Genomic DNA, 22,824 nt, shown 5'->3' with positions numbered 1-22,824 from the left:
TGCACACATAGCAAGATTCAAATGTATTCTGATGTTTGGAAAACAATATATGACGCATCACTGCTATTATAAACTTGTACCATTTAGACTCAATAACCTATTGAACAGAAAACAACAAATATTTGAGAATGTTTACTAGGGCTTAATCAAAGAGTTACAGATGATGCCATAACCTACAAGCTCATAATTTAAAGTCACTATGGGATGTCCGTTGCCAGTTTTTTTCATGTGGTAATGGACGTTTTCATTGTCTCAACTTTTGCCGATAAGAAGTGTCCAGCACCATGGAGCTTCTACAGCCATGAAGGTAGGCTGGAGACCTGCTTTATGCTGCTAATAAATCCGCACTATAGTTGGCCACTAAGAGGTGGATGAGGGCGATGTGGACCACTAATAAGCTCATGAGGGTGTCCTGGGCTACCAGGAGGTACATGAGGGTGGCGGTTTCTGATTTAACCCTCCTGTGGAAGTGTCCTTTCTCGACTCATCATCTTTCCATGTCATTATGGCACGGATTCAAAACAAACTCAGTCCAAAGCCCTCAATCTCATGCTGCTGCCACAACTATGGCAAAACAACACTTCTGACCTTCTGGTAACCTTTATGCCTGGCCAGTCAGGCAACTTGCATAATGTTGATGGACGGTCACAACAGTATTGGCAGCTTGGGTGCCCCTGGATGAGAGGGTGAGCAAAATGAAAAGCTAACAAGCCACCAGGTCTGGCTGAAGAATTAAATTAAAAGAAGAAAGTGATCCCTTTTCAGCAAACTGACCTTCTGCCAAAAAGTCTTTGAGGTAGAAATTGGACTTCGGGCATAAAACAAGTGTAATGAGCCCCAATTTCATGGAACAACAACCTGCATCCCAAAATTGGGTTGGGAAATTTTTCAGGCATCCCTGGCAGCAACCTAAAACAGGTGTTAGGTCCCTTATAGACGAGGGGCCTAACACGTCAGGCCTGCCCTGCTCAGGATTCTTCAGTGGCCACTGTGGCCTAAGCAGCAGCCGCTAACTAAAGGTCAGTTTCTTGAAATAATTTTTTTTTAAAAAAACCTTCCCATGGATCCAGAATGATCAGGAGTGGTCCCCGATTCCACAGTCGTCGTGATTGTCTCCCCCGCCTTGCCCGCTCCAATCCCCCTCCTGGGACTTACCCTCGGGCCACTGCCAGCGAGGCAAGCGGCCCAATATTATTTTACGCAAATGCGTGAGCTGCTTCTGGAAGCCGAGAGTTCATGCAAAAAACTTCAATGAGGCCCAATTTCAGGCCAGTTGGGGCACACGATGCATTTGCAGCTAAAAGTGGCCTCAGACAAATTTCCACCCCTTTTCGGGAGTGTTCCAGGTCATTAAAACGCCCTGGAATAATCTGGGGCTGACGTGCTGTACGTCTGTTAATTTCTGGCTGTCTCAGGAGCTGAGCTCAGTGCAGCAAAATGCCTCTTTTCATCAAAATGTAATTTTTTTAACCGTTTCTTGTATTTCACCAACAGGCAGATATTACTGCTCCACCACTAGTCATTTCAGACTGCCTGCGGGCTGATCCTCGAATCTTTGCAAACAACAGCCAGAAGTGTTCAAACTATAAAGCAGAGTTAAACATCACCTACGATTTTCTTTATCCTCCCAGTAAGTGCATTAGTGAAGCTTGCTTTTGGCAAAGGACACCGAGCATGTGAATGCAAAGGAATCTCAGTTAAACCACATTGGTCCCAGATTTTTTTTTTAGTATTGGGGCCACCATGCTACAGTCAAAACTGTCGATCGCCGTTTCAGGCTGTAATTCATAACCTGGTAAACCCACACACTCAGGGAAGTCCAAGTAGGAACGTCAGTTGGAATTGGGTTTTGAAGTCAGATCTCCTACTTGAACTGTGGTCAGTGCTGAGCTTTGGAACTGTGATTGAGTATTGCGATCAATATTCAGAACTGGGAACGATGCCAAACTTCAGTTTGCGAAATGATAGCTGGCCAGAGATGAACCCTTCAGATGTGTTGTTACAGGTGTAATGGGGGTGATATTAAAACGGAGCCAGGAAGGGGGCGGGGGGGTCAAATTGAGGTCGGGAAACCCATTAGTACGGGTTTCCCAGACGTCCTTACGATTTTGACGTAAGGATGTCTTTTATTTTTTTTGTCGGTTTCCCGTCCGACTGACCGGCTGATTGACAGGCTGGTCTCGGTCGGATGGGAGACCAGCCAGGGAGAGGATGTGTTCAGGTAAGTCTGCAGGTAAGTCTTTGTATGTATGGCTGGGAGGGGCGGTAGGCATGGGTGGGCAAGGGATGCATGGGTCGTCATGGGGGCATAGGTGGGCACATGTGGGCATGGGTGGGCATAGGTTAGCACGGGGGTCGCGAGTCATGGGGGATGGGATTGGAGGTCAGTCATGGAGGGGGTCCACGATCGGGGGTCGGGGGTCCGTGATCGTTGGGGGGTCGGTGCAGGTTGGACCTGGGGGAAGCACTCCTGCTCCTCCAGGCCCAAAGCTGTGCCTTTCTAGGCACCTACCTGTTAGTCTCAGACCCTCTCGCCTCCTTTCATGAGGCGTAAAACAGAAGACCCGGGAATCCTGGCCCCACGGGGTTGGAATTGGGAATTGGTGAAAAATGGAGGCCTGAAGCCTCCTTGAAAGGTTTTAAGGCCCAACCCTCCTCCTGGGAACGGGTTAGTCGCCAACCCCTCGTCCTGCCCCGGTGAAAACCGGAAATGGAGAGGTTGGGGATGGGTCTGAAATGGTGGCAATTTTCAATGCCCCCAACCCACCTGTTTTTTAATTTGAGTCCAATGTCTCTATGAGGTTGCATTTTGACTTGCAAAACAGACATTTTTTTTGTCATATGCTTCGATTGTTTTGTAAAGGGGGATGGAATGGATTCACAGTCACTGTAATTCATGTCAGAATATCCTTTCTCTTTAATAACATGTAATGGTATTTTTCCAGATCTGAATAAAACAGATACTGACCAATACGATGCATTAATTACCAGCAACACCGTGCCTATGTATATGGCTTTTAAAAGTAAGTGAGATTAAAATGCAATTATTTCCTGGGTAATTTGTCTCTTTACTAAATTACTAACTATTTGAAATACACTATATAAAGTTTACTTCTGATTGTTGGGTTTTTATTATCCAATAATTTAAATTAAACAATGTAAGTAATACAGCAAAGTGGAAATTTAGTATTAAAAAACAAATGATCAGATCATTTGAATTAAGCAAATGAATTAAGAATAGAGTTTATTAAAAATTAAGTGTATGTGTACATATTATACATATATATATATTATATATACACACATACATATTTACACACATACACATATATATGTCAATCTCCCATGGCATTATAAAATGTAAGTCAAAGAATACCTGTCTCTGATGTCATTGTGTTACTGTTTCTCTCTGTCTCTCCTTTTCTGCTTCTGTGCCCCTTTTCTCTCTCTCCTGTTTCTCTCTCTGTCAATTTCTTCTTTAATGTTGGCGGGGGGCGGGGGGGAAGTATGACCTGGTGAAAGAGCACAGGAGAGGGGGAAAGGGGAAAGAGGACAAGAGGCAGAGGGAAGAGGACAGGGGAATTGATAGAGGAAGAACATGGAGTAGTCAAAAATAAAAATGGAATTAAGAAAATGGATTAAATAAAGATGAATTTAAGGCCGCCTTACACAAAATGGGGACAAATGGCTCTAAATAAATTAATTAAAGAAAGTTGGCGATAATTGGGGGGGCAACGAATTAAACAAACTGGGGAGAAAGTTGACAAAATTAGCTAAATAAAGATGTGGAATTAATAAATTGAAAGGGCTGTTATACATAAGCAATATTAATTAAATATAAACCAGGGCTTCAGTCAACAAAATTTATTAAATAAAGATCAGGGTTTCACTCGGGAAAAATAATGCAATATAGGGGCTGGCTTGAAGGACCTGTGGGGGAGATGGAGACAGACACCAACACGCAGAGCAGGTCAGTCAATCTGACAAAAATTGAGCAGAAGGTGATGGGAATGGAACGAATGCCAGCTGATCAGAGCCACCAGTGGATTATAGATCTGCAGGGAAGGCCGAGAGGGACAGATGAGAGAGGGAGTGAGTAGGGCAATCAGCCACTGGAGGCGATTATTGGGCCACTGATCAAACAGGGTGAGAAGCTGAAGATACAACAGGCCAGTGGGTGATGGGAACCAGGTGTACAATGAGTTGAAGGAGGGAGGAGCGAGACAAACCATTCCCTGACTGGGAGCCAAATCAGTCAGCACAAATAGCTTGTGGAGTGCACAATTACTTTCAGTAGGGGATGAAGGGAAGAGCTGGCTTTGGGCAAGTGAACATATCAATGTGTGATATGGTCACATTGGTAGTGGTGCATAGATCATTAAACAGCTACAGAGAACTTTGATTTACAGGCTGGAAAATGTGACAAATGAGCAGTTTTGCTCCTATGATAATTATTAGGAGTGCTGGAGATCAAATGGCTCAGCTATGCCCACCTCAGTCAGGATGTAAAAAAAAACACAAGTAAAAAACTGCAGATGCTGGAAATCTGAAATAAAAAATAAATATAGAAGGTTCCCTGTTCTCTAATGGATGAGAAAGTGCTTTCAAGTGCATTCTAGTAGCCAATGTGTGGCGGTGAAGAGCACTCCACTATCCTTTTGAGCTTAGCTTTACCGATTAAAAACCAAATTAAGATTAAAAACCTACCAGTTCAGTCACTTCTTCTGTGTGACACCCTTTAACATTGAAAACTCTCATCACAGTGCCACCTACGGGCAGTATAATGGGTTTACCCATGGGGCAAGGTGATCATAAAAGTTTTCAATGAAATATAAGCCCGACCAAATGCATTATATAATAAAATATATATTATAGAAGTATTCTTTAGTTAAGTTTAACTGCCCAGGAGCCTGCTGGGAGTGGCATAGCTGGTGGCCTCTGAGGTAGCCAAACAGGAGATGGGGAGTTTAATCGAATGCTTAGCAAAGTGGGAGGGGGGGAACGGAGAGCCAGCAAAACGGCTCCTAAAGGATTTCTTGACGTGCTCTGCTTGAACAGAAAATCTTGACCAGTATTTTTATTACAAGGACTTGAATTGTAGCAAGTGATATCCTAATGGGATTGGGTAGTGAATGAGTTAAAATCTTATTGGATGTGCTAAACTAACTCATTAATCCACGGTACTGTAATTTTGAAAAGTCTAATGTGATACAAACAGGGTTTGTACCAACAGCAAGGCTGCTTTAGTTTTGAAAATTTTCTCAATGACAAGGTAATCAGTGCAGAGAATGAATTGTGACAAACACAACATTGATCTCTTAACTAGAATGAAAATTACAATTTACAAGTCGGTGCACAATACCTGCAGAGGCACATTTACAGTTCAAAGATTATTGGCCTGGAAATCACGCTAAGCATTATTGTCATGTGGACTCCTAACATATTCCTTTATCAAATTCCTCAGTTTGCTATTTTAATAGTGGTGTTAACTCATTTGCTGGGCTCTTTTTAAGGAGTCAGCTTTTGCTCAACGGTAGCACTCTTGCCTCTTAGTCAGAAGGTCGACGGTTCAAACCCTACGCCAAAGACTTAAGCACATAATTGAGGCTGACACTCCAGTGCAGTACTGAGGGAGTGCTGAACTGTTGGAGGTGTGTCTTTCAGATGAGATGTTAAAATGAGGCTTTGTCTGCTCTCTCATGGCACTATTTGAAGAAGAGCAGGGGAGTTCTCCTGGTGTCCTGGCCAACATTTATCCCTCAACTAACATCACTAAAAACAGGGGGTATATGCACACAAATCTTTGAAGGTGGCCGGACAGGTTGAGAAAGTGGTTAAAAAAAGCATACAGGATTGTGGGCTTTCTAAATAGAGGCAGAGAGCACAAAAGTAAGGAAGTTATGTTGAACCTTTATAAAACACTGGTTCGGCCGCAACTGGAGTATTGTGCCCAATTCTGGGCATCGGACTTTAGGAAGAATGTGAAGGCCTTAGAGAGGGTGCAGAAAAGATTTACTAGAATGGTTCCAGGCATGAGGAACTTCAATTACGTGGATAGACTGGAGAAGCTGGGGTTGTTCTCCTTAGAGCAGAGAAGGTTAAGAGGAAATTTTATAATAGTGTTCAAAATCACGAAGGGTTTAGATAAAGTAAATAAAGAGAAACTGTTCCCATTAGCGAAGGGTCGAGGACACATATATAAGGTAATTGGCAAAAGAACCAAAGGTGACATGAAGAAACATTGTTTTACACAGCGAGTAGTTATGATCTGGAATGCGCTGCCTGAAAGGGTGGTCGAAGCAGATTCAATCGTGGCTTTCAAAAAAGAACTGGATAAATAGAATCATAGAATGGTTACAGCACGGAAGAAGGCGATTCGGCCCGTCGAGCCCATGCCAGCTCTCTGCAAGAGCAATCCAGCTAGTCCCACTCCCCCACCCTATCCCCATGGCCCTGCAAATTTTTTCCCTTCAAGTACTTATCCAATTCCATTTTGAAAGCCACGATTGAATCTGCCTCCACCACCCCCTCAGGCGGTGCATTCCAGATCACAACCACTCGCTGTGTAAAAAAGTTTTTCCTCATGTTACCTTTGCTTTCTTTTGCTTATCACCTTAAATCTATGCCCTCTGGTTCTTGACCCTTCCCCCAATGGGAACAGTTTCTCTCTATCTACTCTGTCCAGACCCTTCATGATTTTGAATACCTCTATCAAATCTCCTCTCAACCGTCTCTACTCAAAGGAGAACAACCTCTTTCTCCAGTCTATCCACGTAACTGAAGTCCCTCATCCCTGGAATCATTGCAGTAAATCTCTTCTGCACCCTCTCTAAGGCCTTCACATCCTTCTGAAAGTGCGGTGCCCAGAACTGGGCACAATACTCCAGCTGTGGCTGAACCAGTGTTTTATAAAGGTTCATCATAACTGCCTTGCTTTTATACTCTATGCCTCTATTTATAAAGCCCAGGATCCCGTATGCTTTTTTAACCGCTTTCTCAACCTGCCCTGCCACCTTCAACGGTTTGTGCACATATACCCCCAGATCTCTCTGTTCCTGCACCCCTTTTAGAATTGTACCATTTAGTTTATATTGCCTCTCCTCGTTCTTCCTCACTTCACACTTTTCTGCATTGAATTTCATCAGCCACGTGTCCGCCCATTCTACCAGCCTGTTCATGTCCTCCCGAAGCCCATCACTATCCTCCTCACTGTTCACCACCCTTCCAAGTTTTGTGTCATCTGCAAATTTTGAAATTGTATCCTGCACACCCAAGTCCAAGTCATCAATATATATCAAAAAAAGCAATGGTCCCAGCACTGACCCCTGGGGAACACCACCGTATACCTCCCTCCAATCCGAAAAACAACCGTTCAACATTACTCTCCATTTCCAATTACCTAGCCAATTTCATAGAATCATAGAAAATTTACAGCACAGGAGGCCATTCGGCCCATCATGTCCGCGCTGGCTGAGAAATGAGCCATCCAGTCTAATCCCACTTTCCCGCATTTGGTCCGTAGTTCTGCAGGTCACGGCTCTTCAAGTGGACATCCAGGTATTTTTAAATGAGTTGAGGGTTTCTGCCTCCACCACCCTTTCAGGCAGTGAGTTCCAGACCCCCACCACCCTCTGGGTAAAAAATATTTTCCTCATTTCCGTTCTAATCCTTCTACCAATCACTTTAAATCTATGCCCCCTGGTTATTGACCCCTCCGCAAAGGAAAATAGGTCCTTCCTATCCACTCTATTTAAGCCCCTCATAATTTTATACGCCTCAATTAAATCACCCCTCAGCCTCCTCTGTTCCAGGAAAACAACCCCAGCCTATCCAATCTGTCATCATGGCTAAAATTCTCCAGTCCTGGCAAATCCTCGTAAATCTCCTCTGCACCCTCTCTAGTGCAATTACATCCTTCCTGTACTGCGGTGACCAGAACTGTGCACAGTACTCAAGCTGTGGCCTAACTAGTGTTTTATACAGTTCCAGCATAACATCCCTGCTTTTATATTCTATGCCTCGGCTAATAAAGGAAAGCATTCCATATGCCATCTTAACCACCTTATCTACTTGTCCTGCTACCTTCAGGGATCTGTGGACATGCATTCCAAGGTCCCTCACTTCCTCTACATCTCTAAGTATCCTCCCATTTATTGTGTATTCCCTTGCCTTGTTTGCCCTCCCCAAATGCATTACCTCACACTTCTCTGGATTGAACTCCACTTTTCTGCCCATCTGACCAGTCCATTGCTAACTTCCTGCAGTCTACAGCTTTCCTCCTCACTATCAACCACACGGCCTATCTTTGTGTCATCTGCAAATTTCTTAATCATGCCCCCTACGTTTAAGTCCAAATCGCTAACGTATACCACAAAAAGCAAAGGACCGAGCCCTGCGGCATCCCACTGGAAACAGCCTTCCAGCATCATATCCATGCTGCCATTGCCCCCTTTATTCCATGGGCTTCAACTTTGATGACAAGTCTATTATGTGGCACTTTATCAAACGCCTTTTGGAAGTCCATATACACCATAGCGTTAGGTTGAGAAATAGAACAAGCACATCATATAGGACTACCAAGCGGAAGCATGACATAGAGATTAGAGTGTTTAGCATAACGAAAATAGCAATAAATAAATAAATAGAGATTTTTTTTATTTATCAGTTGTGATTGTGGCAAGATTGTAAGTGCTGGGATGGGCAGAAAGAGGGAAATGCAGGTCGAGTGATAGAAATGTGTGCCATACTTATGGAGGCTACAAAGTGTTCATTTTCATAACACAACCACATCTGGACAGTGGCAGGAAATGTCCATTACTGAAAGTAGTTGGCAAGCAGTGCATTTCGCTCCACTCTGCCTGTCTCCACATCAGTTCACTCTATGCCGGCCTCCTCCTCCTGGGGTTCTGTGCTCCCCTTGGGATATTTAACAGCCATTCCGCTTCTGATACTTGAAGGAAAAAATTTGCAGGGCTATGGGAGAAGAGTAGGGGAATGGGACTAACTGGGTTGCTCTTACAAACAGCTGGCACAGGTTTGATGGGCCAAATGGCCTCCTTCTGTACTATAACCATTCTACGAATCTAAAAACAAATTATATGGTCATTTATCTCATTGCTGTTTGTGGGATCCTGCTGTGCATAAATTGGCTGTTGCATTTTCCTACATTACAACAGTGACTACACTTCCAAAGTACTTCATTGGCTTTGGAGCATCTTGGGATATCTTGAGGTTGTGAAAGGCACTATATAAATTCTTCCTTTGTATATCTGTGTATTTTTGTATGATTCCCAAGGAACCTTTTCAAATGGATCAATTTGAATCTAAAAGTTGACCATCATGTAACACAGGGCTCTGAAACATTGGTGAAATAGATTTTTGTTGCTGTACTGTCTTGTGAACCTTGTAATTAAACAGAGATGTATGCTGCTTTTTTTCTATGTCTCAATGTTTGTGGTGGAGACTAGGTTTAACTGGAATGAAATGTTGGCTATGTTTTTCAGTTGCTGTGCAATGCTGGCAGAGGGAGACTAATTGTTGTGTAAGATGGCAGGGTTTAGATTTTTAGGACATTGGAGTGAGTTCTAGGACAGCAGGGCGTTATACAAATTGAGAGGGTCTTCACCTGAACCATACAAGAACCAATATACTGACGGAGAGTGTAAGCGAGGAAAATCTGGAAGGTAAAACAGAACTAACAGACTCAGGTGTTACCCAGATCAGTAGTTTATTACGAGTGCACACGGGAGAACAATCTCAGCCACCCCAGCTGGAGATCTCATTCTCAAAGGAAAAGTGGCAATACAACTTAGTTTATACAGTTTATTAGACAACACCCACTAATTACTAATGGGGGTGTATATACGGTAATATTGATACATCATTGGTTTATAGGGTTAATCAATCAGCTACTAGGCCTGCCCTTTGAACTCGAGTACCCCCTGTGAGAAGCTTATAGGCTGCAGAGGCTTCACTCTCAGTTTCCATTCTTGAGCTATCTCCTACCCTTGTTATCACTGTAGAGAGGTATCTTCAGCAGGAACATGGCCTGCTGGACTACAAAGCTTTATTGAATTATGCAGCCAAACTGACTCCTTTCCCATACCATCAGCAGATGTTTCATCAATACGCCTTTGTACTCTTATCTCTTCTCAGGAACAGACACCTTCTAAACATTCCTTAAGTAAGCTTGGAATGTCCTTGGTCAGCTAAACCTATCTATGTTAGTTTGAAAAGGGTTAACATAGTCAAGTATCCCATGGTGCTTTGTGTTTTATTTCCAGCCTAACAAGACTGAATGTTACCTTTCAGACCGTTTTATACCGGTGAATTGGGGCCCACCCCTTTATATCCCTTAATCCAAATTTTATCCCTACAGAGAGGATAAATAGAACAATGGAGGTGGATTTAAATTAGTATGGCGGGGGGAGGGACATTCAGAATCAAGAAACAGACAGCATAGAATTGAACAACATTGCAAGTAAAATTCCTTCAGATCTTTTTTCATTGCCAGCAACCAAAGGAAAAGCTCTACCATTTTTTTATTTGCTCTTGGGAGATGAGCAACACTAGCATGTATTGGCCATCCTAGCTGCCCTGAGGGCATTAAGAGTTAAGAGTAGGGATTGCACATTTCCTTCTCTGAAGGACATTAATGAGCTAGTTGGATCTTTACAACAATTTGCTGGATTTCATGGTCATTTTTTTTTTGGGGAGGGGTTCACCTACAAATGACCAAATTTACTAAATTCATTTTCACAACTTTCCATGGTAAGATTTGGACTCAGGACCACCAGATTGCTAGTATAATACCATTACCATTAAACAACTTTACCCATACCAATTCACCCATGGGAAGCAATACTAAACATGGTTCAAGCTCACCTACGCTAATGCATCCCAGGGTGATATGTGATGACAGCAACATCAAGTTTGATGTCTAAAAAGTTGCCAAGGCTGAGCCTGATGGAGATAACTTGTGAAGATCTTCAGTTCTGTAATTGACTGATGATGAATGGGAGGATGTTACTTTTTAGTTGTTTTATAATTGTAGGTTTAAAGGAATTGCACTGACTTTGTATACAATCTCAAAATGCATCACAGGGCAAGAGTCTAATGCTGGAAATTATAAACAATAGTACATTTTTTTAAAGTTTATTTTATCACTGGCAAAAAAATTGCATAATTTACAAACACAAAATTTGGGTTTGTACAAGATCGAAATGCATGATTCTAAAAGCTAACGGAATGATCTGATTTAACTATTTCTGTGATTGCAATAAGCAGGCAACTGAAATAAATCTAACATTAGGGCTTGGAAAACAATCATGGGACGTAAGAGAAGAGTTATGGACATTTATAGAAATTCAACATTTAACATCTCATTAAATTTCAAAATTACCAAGTTCCATCTGGCCGATTGCTTCACAGAGATATGGCATTACTTCCACAATGTGTTGCTGCTGAGGTATGCCACACAGAAAAATGGCATCAATGTAATGAGCGGACCAGTGTTTGACTATGATTATGACGGACATTTCGATACTCGTGAGAAAATCAAAAAGTAAGAAAACATTTATTTTGTAATTTTTTCAGTTTGCTGGAAAATAAATCAGCTTTAATCTGTCCTTGGCTAAGAGCATAATTAAGAAATCATGAAGGAGAAAGCCAATTTATAGGGAGGTTTATCACGCTGCGTGAAATTCATGATACGATATCTTCTTGCTCAGCATTGGCATTATATTCCATTTATTTAATGTAGTGTAAGAATAATTTTTTTAAAATTATAATAATTAACTTCAAAATCTTTTAGTTTGGATCCGTAAATAGACTTCAGTTTGGAATAACTATTAGTCACTTCAGTGACTAGAATGTTACATAATGGCACATGGAAGATATGATTAAAAGATCTTAGTGCAAAGTTCTGTGTGTATACCAAGGATTTTACTGTGCTTTGGCATTGTGTAGTTGTCTATGTAATTAACAATGATCTAATTTTACTTTTGAAACATTTTAATTATTTTTTTAATAAGTAAAATGTGATTTATTTCATAATGAACCATAAACTACAATAAGAAACCATTAACAATAAGAACATAAGCTGACATCAAGCCCAACATGTGAGACATCAACATCAGAAAACATGGACTGATGTTCCATGAACCCCTATTATACCCCTGCAATCCCATTTCTTATCAACCCACCAAAAGAAACAAAAGAGGAATAGCACAGATAGGGGAAAAAAAGAAAAATTAAAAATAAGGAACTAAAAAGAAAATATGGGTGCTCTGCTTGACTCCAGGACGTGCCCAGCATCCACAGATGTCACTTGTGTTCCCTGTCCCCAGGAGAGAAGTTGGATCCTGGACAACTACACTAAATGATGAAAAGGAAAAGAGCAGCTGGTCCATTGAAATTGTCCTGTACGGTCATGGTGCCACTGAGGATCATGTTCCCCAATGTCCCCATTCACCAGCAGCCACGTAATCTCCTGAGAGAGGTGAAAAAAGATGAAAATCCTAAAAATCAAGAAAAAAAAATGGAAAATTCCTCTCTGACCCCCCCCCCCAAAAGGTGATCATAACAAGTTCCAGGAGACCACAGTGACCATAAAATATATCACCTGATACCACGTCTATCTTTTTTACACTGTGATATCAGCCACTGCCAGGAACTTGTCCAGCTCCCTTTTGAATGCTTGCAGCTCATCCACACTCCTTGCATGAGCTGTTGCAAAGTTCACTGACCCTCTATGAAAAGAAAAATCTCCTTATACACATGTCCCCTCTTTCCCTCTACCCTATCTAACTTAAATAATCTATCGACATGAACACAGTCTAGTCCCTTCATTATTTTAAAGACCTAGGGCTTGTAAAATTGCTTTTGGTCAGCTTGATTTGCTGAACATCTAATTGAACTAATTTAAGGAATCCTCTTTCATGTATATCCTTCACACAGATGATTTCTGTTTTAATCCAGTTATGGAATATTTTTGGCCACCAATCTAATTAAATAAGGATTCCTCCATAAGGGGTCTGCAACAGAAGATGGCCAGTCTGTCTTAAACTAGTGATCATAGATAAGTAGATATTTCCAAGGCCAGTGTATTATTTCATTTCAAGACTTCAAGTCTCTGGCAGGACCAAAAAATAAATTCTTAAGTGATGCCATTGTGACAGGAAACTCTGTCACATTTCAAGTCTGAAGAAATTTAGATGGGCCTGAAAATCCTGGTATAAATGCGTCCGCTGGTGACATCTAGTCTTGATCCCGCTGAAGTACGCAGGAAACACCTTCCTGTGTGGTTTGCTCACTAGTGGACTGGTGCACTGGTAACAAATGCTGTCAGTTGAGCCAAACTCTCTAGATTATAGACATAAAATACTGAACTATTGCTTACCTTCGAGAAATGCCATTTAAAAAATTTTTAGCAACTTAAAAGTTATTTTTCTGTAAGTACTTCTAATAATGAATGTTGAAATCTTTTGAATTATTTTGCATGTTATTTCTCTAGGTATGTAAAGGACACAGTGATCCCCATCCCAACTCACTATTACATAGTCCTTACCAACTGCAAGAACACCACACAAACCCCTCGGCATTGTAAAGGCTCACTGAATGCAATGTCCTTCATTCTACCACACAGACCAGATAACAGTGAGAGCTGCCCAGTAAGTAAAACAGAACAGTTCTGGCAAGAGCACAAATTTTGATTTTGTTTCTAATGTATAAAATCTATCATTTAAATTCATTCATTTATCTATACAAGCTTTTCATTGTTGGAAGTGTTGTCATTGTGCAAGCTTATATTATTATAATGGTCTTTATTTTTATTCATTCATGGGATGTGGGCGTCGCTGGCGAGGCCGGCATTTATTGCCCATCCCTAATTGCCCTTGAGAAGGTGGTGGTGAGCCGCCTTCTTGAACCGCTGCAGTCCGTGTGGTGAAGGTTCTCCCACATGTAGTCCTGATTGGTATTTCCTGTTTAGTTTAAATGAGGTGTAAACCAACTGAGCCACATTCTACCCCAAATTCCAATCCCCAGCCAGAACTCCACCAGAATTTGTATCCTAAAATATTGCACTTCAGTATAATTTATATTATCCTATTGTGTTTGTTAACAAACAAAAAAGGCTTCTGAAACACTTTTTCATGAAGAGTGTCTCTTTAATATTTTAACGCAGAAGGATTTTGTGATTTGAAAAAATTGAATATTTTGTTGTGAAGAATGTTGCAAATACAAATGGTGCCCCAGTATTCATTCAGAAGATTGCAGAATTATAAACAGGTCTTTAGCATTAGTGCAAAAAGCAGCAACATTCTTTTAAAAATCGCTTGTATTGCTTATGAGCACATCAGAATAAGACTGGAATATTAATTTCATGTTGGAAATTCTTTTTTGTGTATAAAAAGACCATGAGCACATTTGCCTGGAATTTCCACAGAAGTTGTCTGGCAGGAAATTGGCAGAATCCATCGAGAAATTTTGTAACCATTCCATTTTGCAATACTTGTTTAAAATGCAAGCAATCTTTGTTGTTCTTTCCTTCTGAAAACCTCATATTCTGTTATTTAGATTATAATTGTTTTGCTGTGCCTTCCACAGTGGATTATTTTTCCTGGATTCCTGCCCAAAATCCTCTTGCTTTTTCTTATTAATTACATGATTCTGAAAGATAAATTTTTCTCCCCCTTACTTGTCATAATAGTACTAAAGAGTGACAAATCCCCAGGACCAGATGGTTTCCATCCCAGGGTTTTACAGGAAGTAGGTGAGCACATTGCAGATGCCCTAATTATAATCTTTCAAAGTTCTCTAGATTCAGGAACTGTCCCTCTAGATTGGAAAATTGCACATGTCACTCCACTTTTTAAATAAGGAGAGAGAGGGAAACCAGGGAATTATAGACCAGTTAGCCTAACTTCTGTTGTGGGGAAAATGCTGGAGTCTATAATTAAGGATAGGGTGACTGAACACCTTGAGAATTTTCAGTTAATCAGAGCGAGCCAGCATGGATTTGTGAAAGGTAGGACGTGCCTGACAAACCTGATTGAATTTTTTGAAGAGGTGACTAAAGTAGTGGAAAGGGGTATGTCAATGGATGTTATTTATATGGACTTCCAGAAGGCATTTGATAAAGTCCCACATAAGAGACTGTTAGCTAAGATAGAAACCCATGGAATCGAGGGAAAAGTACGGACTTGGTTAGGAATTTGGCTGACGAAAGGCGACAGAAAGTAGGGATAATGGGTAGGTACTCACATTGGCAGGATGAGACTAGTGAAGTCCCGTAGGGATCTGTCTTGGGGCCTCAATTATTCACAATATTTATTAACGACTTAGATGAAGGCATAGAAAGTCTCATATTTAAGTTTGCCAATGACACAAAGATTGGTGGCATTGTAAGCAGTGTAGATGAAAACATAAAATTACAAAGCGATATTGATAGATTAGGTGAATGGACAAAACTGTGGCAAATGGAATTCAATGTAGACAAATGTGAGGTCATCCACTTTGGATCAAAAAAGGATAGAACAGGGTACTTTCTAAATGGTAAAAAGTTAAAAACTGTGGATGTCCAAAGGGACTTAGGGGTTCAGGTACATAGATCATTGAAGTGTCATGAACAGGTGCAGAAAATAATCAATAAGGCTAATGGAATGCTGGCCTTTATATCTAGAGGACTAGAGTACAAGGGGGCAGAAGTTATGCTGCAGCTATACAAAACCCTGGTTAGACCGCACCTGGAGTATTGTGAGCAGTTCTGGGCACCGCACCTTCGGAAGGACATATTGGCCTTGGAGGGAGTGCAGCGAAGGTTTACTAGAATGATACCCGGACTTCAAGGGTTAAGTTACGAGGAGAGATTACACAAATTGGGGTTGTATTCTCTAGAGTTTCGAAGGTTACAGGGTGATCTGATCGAAGTTTATAAGGTATTAAGGGGAACGGATAGGGTGGATAGAGAGAAACTATTTCCGCTGGTTGGGGATTCTAGGAGTAGGGGGCACAGTCTAAAAATTAGAGCCAGACCTTTCAGGAGTGGGATTAGAAAATATTTCTACACACAAAGGGTGGTAGAAGTTTGCAACTCTCTTCCGCAAACGGCAATTGACACTAGCTCAATTGCTAAATTTAAATGTGAGATAGATAGCTTTTTGGCAACCAGAGGTATTAAGGGATATGGGCCAAAGGCAGGTATATGGAGTTAGATCACAGATCAGCCATGATCTTATCAAATGGCGGAGCAGGCACAAGGGGCTGAATGGCCTACTCCTGTTCCTATGTTCCTATGTTCCTCTGATGGATTTGTAAAATTCTGCTGTTTATTTCCCCTTCCAAAATGTACTATATTTATTCTATATTAAAAATCTTATATCTGTGCATTATGTCAACTTTACATTAAAAATTCCTCGATCGGCATTTATAATGAAAACTGCCTGTTAAATTGTCACATTGTAATTATGCCTTCCCAACAGTGGGAATGCCTCAGTTTTGCAACTGCCAGCTCCTCAGTCTATACTACAAAGAAAATCCTATGTTCCCACCAATTCTACGTCTCTGTGTCCCAAATTGCAGTGTTTTACTATTTAACTATAAATAATAATATTAAATCAAACTACTGTATAAAAATAAGGACTGAATGTACGACTTCAAAATTGCAACTGAATTATTTTGTCCATTTTGACCCAGTTATCTCCTGCCTTCTAATCCCACTTCACCTGAAGACTACATTTGGTTTCGACTCCCCATATGCAATGCACGGGAGATTGACTGGTACCCTCAAAAAAAAGTTTATGATTGATGCCAAGACTGGTTATTCACAGAGTGTGTCATGACTTCATGTTTGTAATCTCACCCTTGTGTCCATTAGATTTAATTGAAGGTGGCAGCTCTGAGCTACACTCTGGTACTTGTAGTCCACAGGATGCATGCACATTAACCCTGGATCATTTGGGGAGATATGGTCTGCTACCTGGTTGAGCCTCTTCATTCAGGGAAGGCTCGGGCACACAATGGAAGAAAAGAATGTCTCTGTGAAGGAAACTATGCAAATGCACACTACATACAAGACTTTTAATTATATCAATATACTAGTTAAAGACACATGTATATTAAAACAATGTGATCCAGTACATTTCTTGAACTGTAAGCAGTAAGTAGTAAGTCTCCTTAATTTTATTTAACAATGCAGTCGGTTTATAAGAAGAATGTGTATAATCTTAAACAGGAGAGAGACCAAACTGAGTAGATAATGAATCCTGTATTCTTTGGCAGGATGGTAAAAAGGAATCCCAGTGGGTTGAAGATCGAATCTGGGCTCACACAGCAAGAGTACGGGATGTGGAGCTGATCACGGGACTTGATTTTTATCAGGACAGAAAGCAGCCAGTCACAGAGATTTTACAACTAAAAACATTTTTACCTGAATTTACACCTAAAGTTTAATTATTAATCTTAAAAAAGATTTTGTTAATTTAGAACTTATAATATATGCATGTTTCCTCTCTGGCAAATCTTTAAAACTGATTTTGAGCAGTGTGACATATATTTTGATCTCTTGCTCTCTGTGCATTTAGAATCCCAGCATTGATAGTCTACATAAATAGTCTACATCATATTACATAGATCAAATTCTGCAAAAGATAATATTCTACTTACTGTAAGGTATTATTATTTTTCCCCTACCAGGGTCATCACCGGCTTCTCCTAGATCTTTGCCAATATCATTTGATAATCAGCTGTTAGGAGATGCATTTGTCAGCTCATGGTGCCTACCCTTTAGATTTAATCTCCTCTCCTCTCCTCTCCTCTCAGTGCTTCCGTAAGATGGCCGAAATGGCTAGATCACTGCGAGAGCAGAACTAAAGATGTGATCCAGTGCCCCCCAATCTCTGACTTTTGTTCATTGCATACAGCATGTTGTACAGGTTTTCCATCACATAAGATCATTGTTAGTTTCAGGGATGGTGGGGGTGAAATTGGACCTTGTCCTACCCACTTTTCGGGCGCAGAACGGATGCAAAAAGCACAGATCTTGTAGTGCTAAGAGCCATGCCTGAACCACGCCTGAAGTCCGTCTGATGCCATATTGACTCAGACAATATATAGGCGTCCCTGACAGTCGCCTGAAACAGGCTCCATTTTTTTGTATTCTTCTGAATGAAGAGGCAGCTGGATGCCACCAACACGAAGATAAGTTTCTGAATTTTAACTTATTTTAATGTGGATCCAGGAGGAACAGGAGTGCTCCGCCTGGCACCATAGCACTACTGCGCGCTTCTGCCGGCTCGCGTTTGCCCCCTCCCATTTTCCTCCCCCACCCCCTACCTAAGGGCCGCCATCAGTGTCGCAGCCAACTCAAATTGAAACCGGCGAGCTGCACTGGGATCCGCAAGAGGTTCGACATCATCCTGAAAAGCAGTCTGCTTGATCGGCACCCCATCCACCAGCTTAAATATCCACTGCCTCCACCATCGGCATACATTGGCTGCAGTGTGTACTATCTACAGGATGCACTGCAGCAACTCACCAAAGATTCTTTGACAGTATCTCTAAAACCTGCGACCTCCACCACCCAGAAAGACAAGGGCCACAGGTGCATGGGAACACCATCACCCTGAAGTCAGACACCATCCTGAGTTGGACATATATTGCTGTTCCTTCACTGTCGCTGAGTCAAATTCCTGGAACTCCATACCTAACAGCATTGTAGGAGCACCTTCACAACACAGACTGCAGCTGTTCAAGAAGAAGGCCCACCACCACCTTGTCAAGGGCAACTAGGGATCGAGCCTGCTCCGCCTTTCAATTAAGATCATGGTGGATCTTCTACCTCAACTCCACTTTTCTGCCCTATCTCTCTCACTCTTTATGTGAAACATTTCATGGTATCGCTTCAGAATCTACCTTTAGTTAGTTTGGCCTAAGGGGTACTCTTAAGGTTTAATTAGAAATAGTGTTCCAATTTGCATCTTCTACTTTGTATCTCTGAGGTCCCTGTTTAGTCACCTCATTTCAAGGCTGGAAAACCCAAGTCTTTCTAGTCTTTTCTCATAATAATTCTCTGACACTACAGATCAATCTCATGGCTCTCCTCTTCTCCATCACCAGGACTTGAATGTTTCCCAATATCTCAGTACAAAAAGAGCCCTTTATTATAGACCTGATTTGCTTTCTTTATTGTGAGACATGGAGAGAATTGTGTCTTGTTCTATTGTAAACTTCTGTAACGAATTCAACACATTGGCATTCCCCCAGATCGCAGTTGTGTTCATGCTCTGAGCTTTCTCTGTGTTCTTGTGTTAGTATTCTTTTGTTAGGAGTCATATTATTTTGCATGTTTAGAGCACTTAAAAAGACATGAAAGAAGAGAGGTGTCTTTCCTCCAAAGAGAATGTTGTATGAGGGACTGCTTATTTCTGTTAAATTTGAATTTTCTGAACAACCCTCTGCGATGCTTTCTTTTTTTATCATTCTTGGGATGTGGGCATTGCTGGCAACCTATTTTGTTGATAGAAAACAAAAACATTCTAATTACTGACAGCTGTGCAAGATAGAGACACAAAGGGAGATACAGTTAGTGAGAGATAGGCAAACAAACAAAGAAGGAGAGAGAGAGAGACTGAGAGATGCACTTCCAAGACCCAATCACAAGTACCAATTCCTTCACTGCTGACAAACATCAAGGGGGTAATTTTAACTCCCAACAATGCGTGGGCTAGAGGCGGGTGGGTAGTGGAGATAGTTTAATTCTTCAGTGGGACCGCAGCCCAGCTCCAACTTCCAGGTTTAGGGCACGCGCGGGCAACAGAAACCTGGAAGTCCCATCCCTGCTTAATGCCGGCGGGCCGATAGTTAAAGGGGTAATGTACCTCATTGCGATAGATGAGGCATTTTTTTTGTGTATTAGAAATGTACAGCTTCTGATTCACGTCAGGTGAAAGCAGGCATGAGGTGAGTGCCTTTATTGCATGAGTACTTCATCCAGGCCCAACAAGCTCACCTGGCACAATCTGCCCCCTGTGATCTGCCGATCCCCACCCTCCCCAATGGTGGAATCCCTCCCATGGCTGAGATCCCTCCATACCTCCAACTCCTCCCAAACTCTGAACGTCTGGCGACATCCTCTGATCTTCTGGCGATGTTCTCCGATCTTCTGGCAACCTGATCACCTCCTAGCCCACGATGTCCTCCACGGTCCCCCGCCCCCCTCTACCGATGTCCTCTACGGCCCATGATCTCTCCCTCTCTCCTTTCTGATTCCTGCCTGATAGCCAGCCTGGCAATGAAGCTGGCTGCCAAACACAAAATGCAGAAGTAAAATTTATTGCCCTCATTAAGGTTGCGATTGCAGATGGCGACCCGCCAACCTTACTTCCGGGTTTCGCATCCGATTATCTTCCCCCCCCGTTCCCTTCCCACTGCATGTAAAAATCATGCCCCAGGAATCGATAAGTGAGCTAAACCCCAAGTTTCACCACTTCTGCGAAGCCCCATGTTCACCCTCCACAATGATACCAGACTAAAGAATCCCCATGCTGCCAAACCCCTGAAGCCCCATCACAGTGTGCGAACTCCAGAACCCCTATCTCAGTTCTACTAAAACTCTGGACAATTCCCCAGTGCTCACCTCCTGAGTCCCCAAAGCCTCTATACCACCTACAAGGCACAAGTCAGGAGTATGATGAAATAATCTCCACTTGCCTGGATGGGTGCAGCAGCAACAACACTCAAGAACCCCGACACCATTCAAGACAAAGCAGCCCACTTTATCAGCACCTCATTCACCAGCTTAAACATCCACTCCTTCCACCATCGGCGTACCCTGGCTGCAGTGTGTACTATCTGCAGGATGCACTGCAGCAAGTCGCCAAGGCTTCTTCAGCAGCACCTCCCAAACTCGTGACCTCCACCACCTAGAAGGACAAAGGCAGCAGGTGCATGGGAACACCATCACCTCCAAGTTCCCCTCCAAGTCACACACCACCCCAACTTGGACATATATTGCTGTTCCTTCATCGTCGCTGGGTCAAAACCCTGGAATTGCCTACCTAACAGCATCATGGGAGTACCTTTACCACATGGACTGCAGCAGTTCAAGAAGAAGGCTCACCATCACCTTCTCAAGGCCAACTAGGGATAGGCAATAAATGCTGGCCTTGCCATAGACGTCCAAATGCTGAGAATGAATTTAAAAAAAATGGGCTGAGACAAAATCCTACCCAGATGGCTATAAACCACTTCAGCATCAATCTGTGGTTTATGACATTTGAACTCCTAACAAAATTATTGCTGTCTAAATACTATTGTCCGTTATCCTCCATAAATATATTTAAAAAATAAGATTCTGTAATTTCACTGGAAAATAAATACCATCAATAAAACATGTAGACAATATTTATAGCATCTAGCTTTCATCTGTTTTATTAGTTGAAGACCAAAGGTTTAGGGTTTGGTCATTTCGTACTCATTGAGATTTCACTGAGAAACTGGATTGTGCAGTCTTAGGCATTGGTGTTTCACCTCAAGGACCCAGATTTAAAGCCTGTTCTATTTCCTGGCTGTATGGGATCCATATGAAATTGTAAGATGGCCACTGTGTTGGATTGACACGTGGAATGGCCACTATTTTAAATTGGGAAACTGTTACTAGGCTGACTGTTAATGAGAAGATGGGTTTTGCGGCCCACTGACTAAACTGATCAAGTGAGATTTGCACACAATTGATCATCATGTTGCAGCCACGATAATTGAGGACATAAATATGAGGGTGGTGAGAGATCTGGGCACTGCAGTCAAGAACCAGTCCTTGGTTTGGTCACCAAGTTGAGGCACCCAGGGCAAGGTAAGCCTGACCAACACTTGAGTCTGGGTAGCTTAAATGGGAACCCTTAAGGTATTTTCTCTGTGTATGTTGTGCTAAATTGTGTTTATGTAACTCGAGTTAGACAAATAAAAATGTTAATGGTTAATCTGACATTGTGTGTATGTGTCTGTAATTCCCGGAGTCACAAACATTGTAACGTAGGGTAAAGGCACGTTCCTTTTTGCCTACAGATTTGGCGACCTGCAGCAGGACTCTGAGGTTAGACTATTATACAGAATGTGGGGCTTAAGCTGTAAGGGGAAGAGAAAGAGGCCCACACCGGGCCATGTGCAAATACCAGTATTGTCTGCGAAAGGTAAATCCTAAGGAAGAATGGATAAAATCCATTTTGGTAGCGCCCAGTCCGAAGGACCGAGCGTTTGAGTGGTCGGGGAAAGTTCGGCTCGAAAAGAGAAATCCGAACAGGCGGTCTGGCTTTTGACCATGGATCGCAAAATTACTAACAAACAAAGGAAAAATACCCAACAAGATGGGGAGATCTTGAAGGAACAGTTGAGTTGTCAGGAAGCAGTGGTAGAAAGGTTGATGAAAGAGCTACAAAAGATGGGGGAGGAGAAGTTACAAATGCAGGAGGACTTTAAGTGTGAAAAGCTGTTTCTATAGCATTCTCTGACTAATGCGAAGGATAAATTGCAGAAACAAACACAGGAAAGAGATGAGTGGGAGCAGAAATGTGAGACGGCGAAAAAGGGCTGTGAGGATATGAAGGCAGCATATAGTTTTAATACAGCAGCAAAGTGAGACCGTTTGTCACAGTCAGTGTCAACAAGAAATTAATAGGCTGAAAACAACACTTAGTGCCCAACGAGGGGCTGTCTGTCTAATGACCCCGGCCATAGAGCGGGACGAGACAGAGGTATAAGGACCCGATGACGGGATCCAATGTGCCAAAAGTCGCCCTCCTCTATTTAACCCCTGTGGCCCTCAGGCGA

General features: G+C 42.1%; 1 protein-coding gene across 1 annotated transcript in view; it reads left to right on the top strand.

The window, feature by feature from the left end:
• The window catches only part of LOC137321829 (ectonucleotide pyrophosphatase/phosphodiesterase family member 3-like), a 108,411-nt gene extending 86,429 nt beyond the window's left edge, over positions 1–21,982 (top strand). Inside the window, exons 21-25 of the mRNA XM_067984533.1 lie at positions 1,495–1,630; positions 2,946–3,023; positions 11,431–11,563; positions 13,514–13,670; positions 17,281–21,982. Coding sequence (XP_067840634.1) covers positions 1,495–1,630; positions 2,946–3,023; positions 11,431–11,563; positions 13,514–13,670; positions 17,281–17,451 — 675 coding nt within the window. The 3' untranslated portion in view covers positions 17,452–21,982. The remainder of the gene's footprint in view (positions 1–1,494; positions 1,631–2,945; positions 3,024–11,430; positions 11,564–13,513; positions 13,671–17,280) is intronic.
• Positions 21,983–22,824: the final 842 nt, after the last annotated feature.

The sequence above is a fragment of the Heptranchias perlo genome, chromosome 5 (genome assembly GCF_035084215.1).
Source record: "Heptranchias perlo isolate sHepPer1 chromosome 5, sHepPer1.hap1, whole genome shotgun sequence".
NCBI lineage: Eukaryota > Metazoa > Chordata > Chondrichthyes > Hexanchiformes > Hexanchidae > Heptranchias > Heptranchias perlo.
Note: the sequence above shows the minus strand (reverse complement) of the source record. Positions and strands in the feature narration are given on the sequence as shown.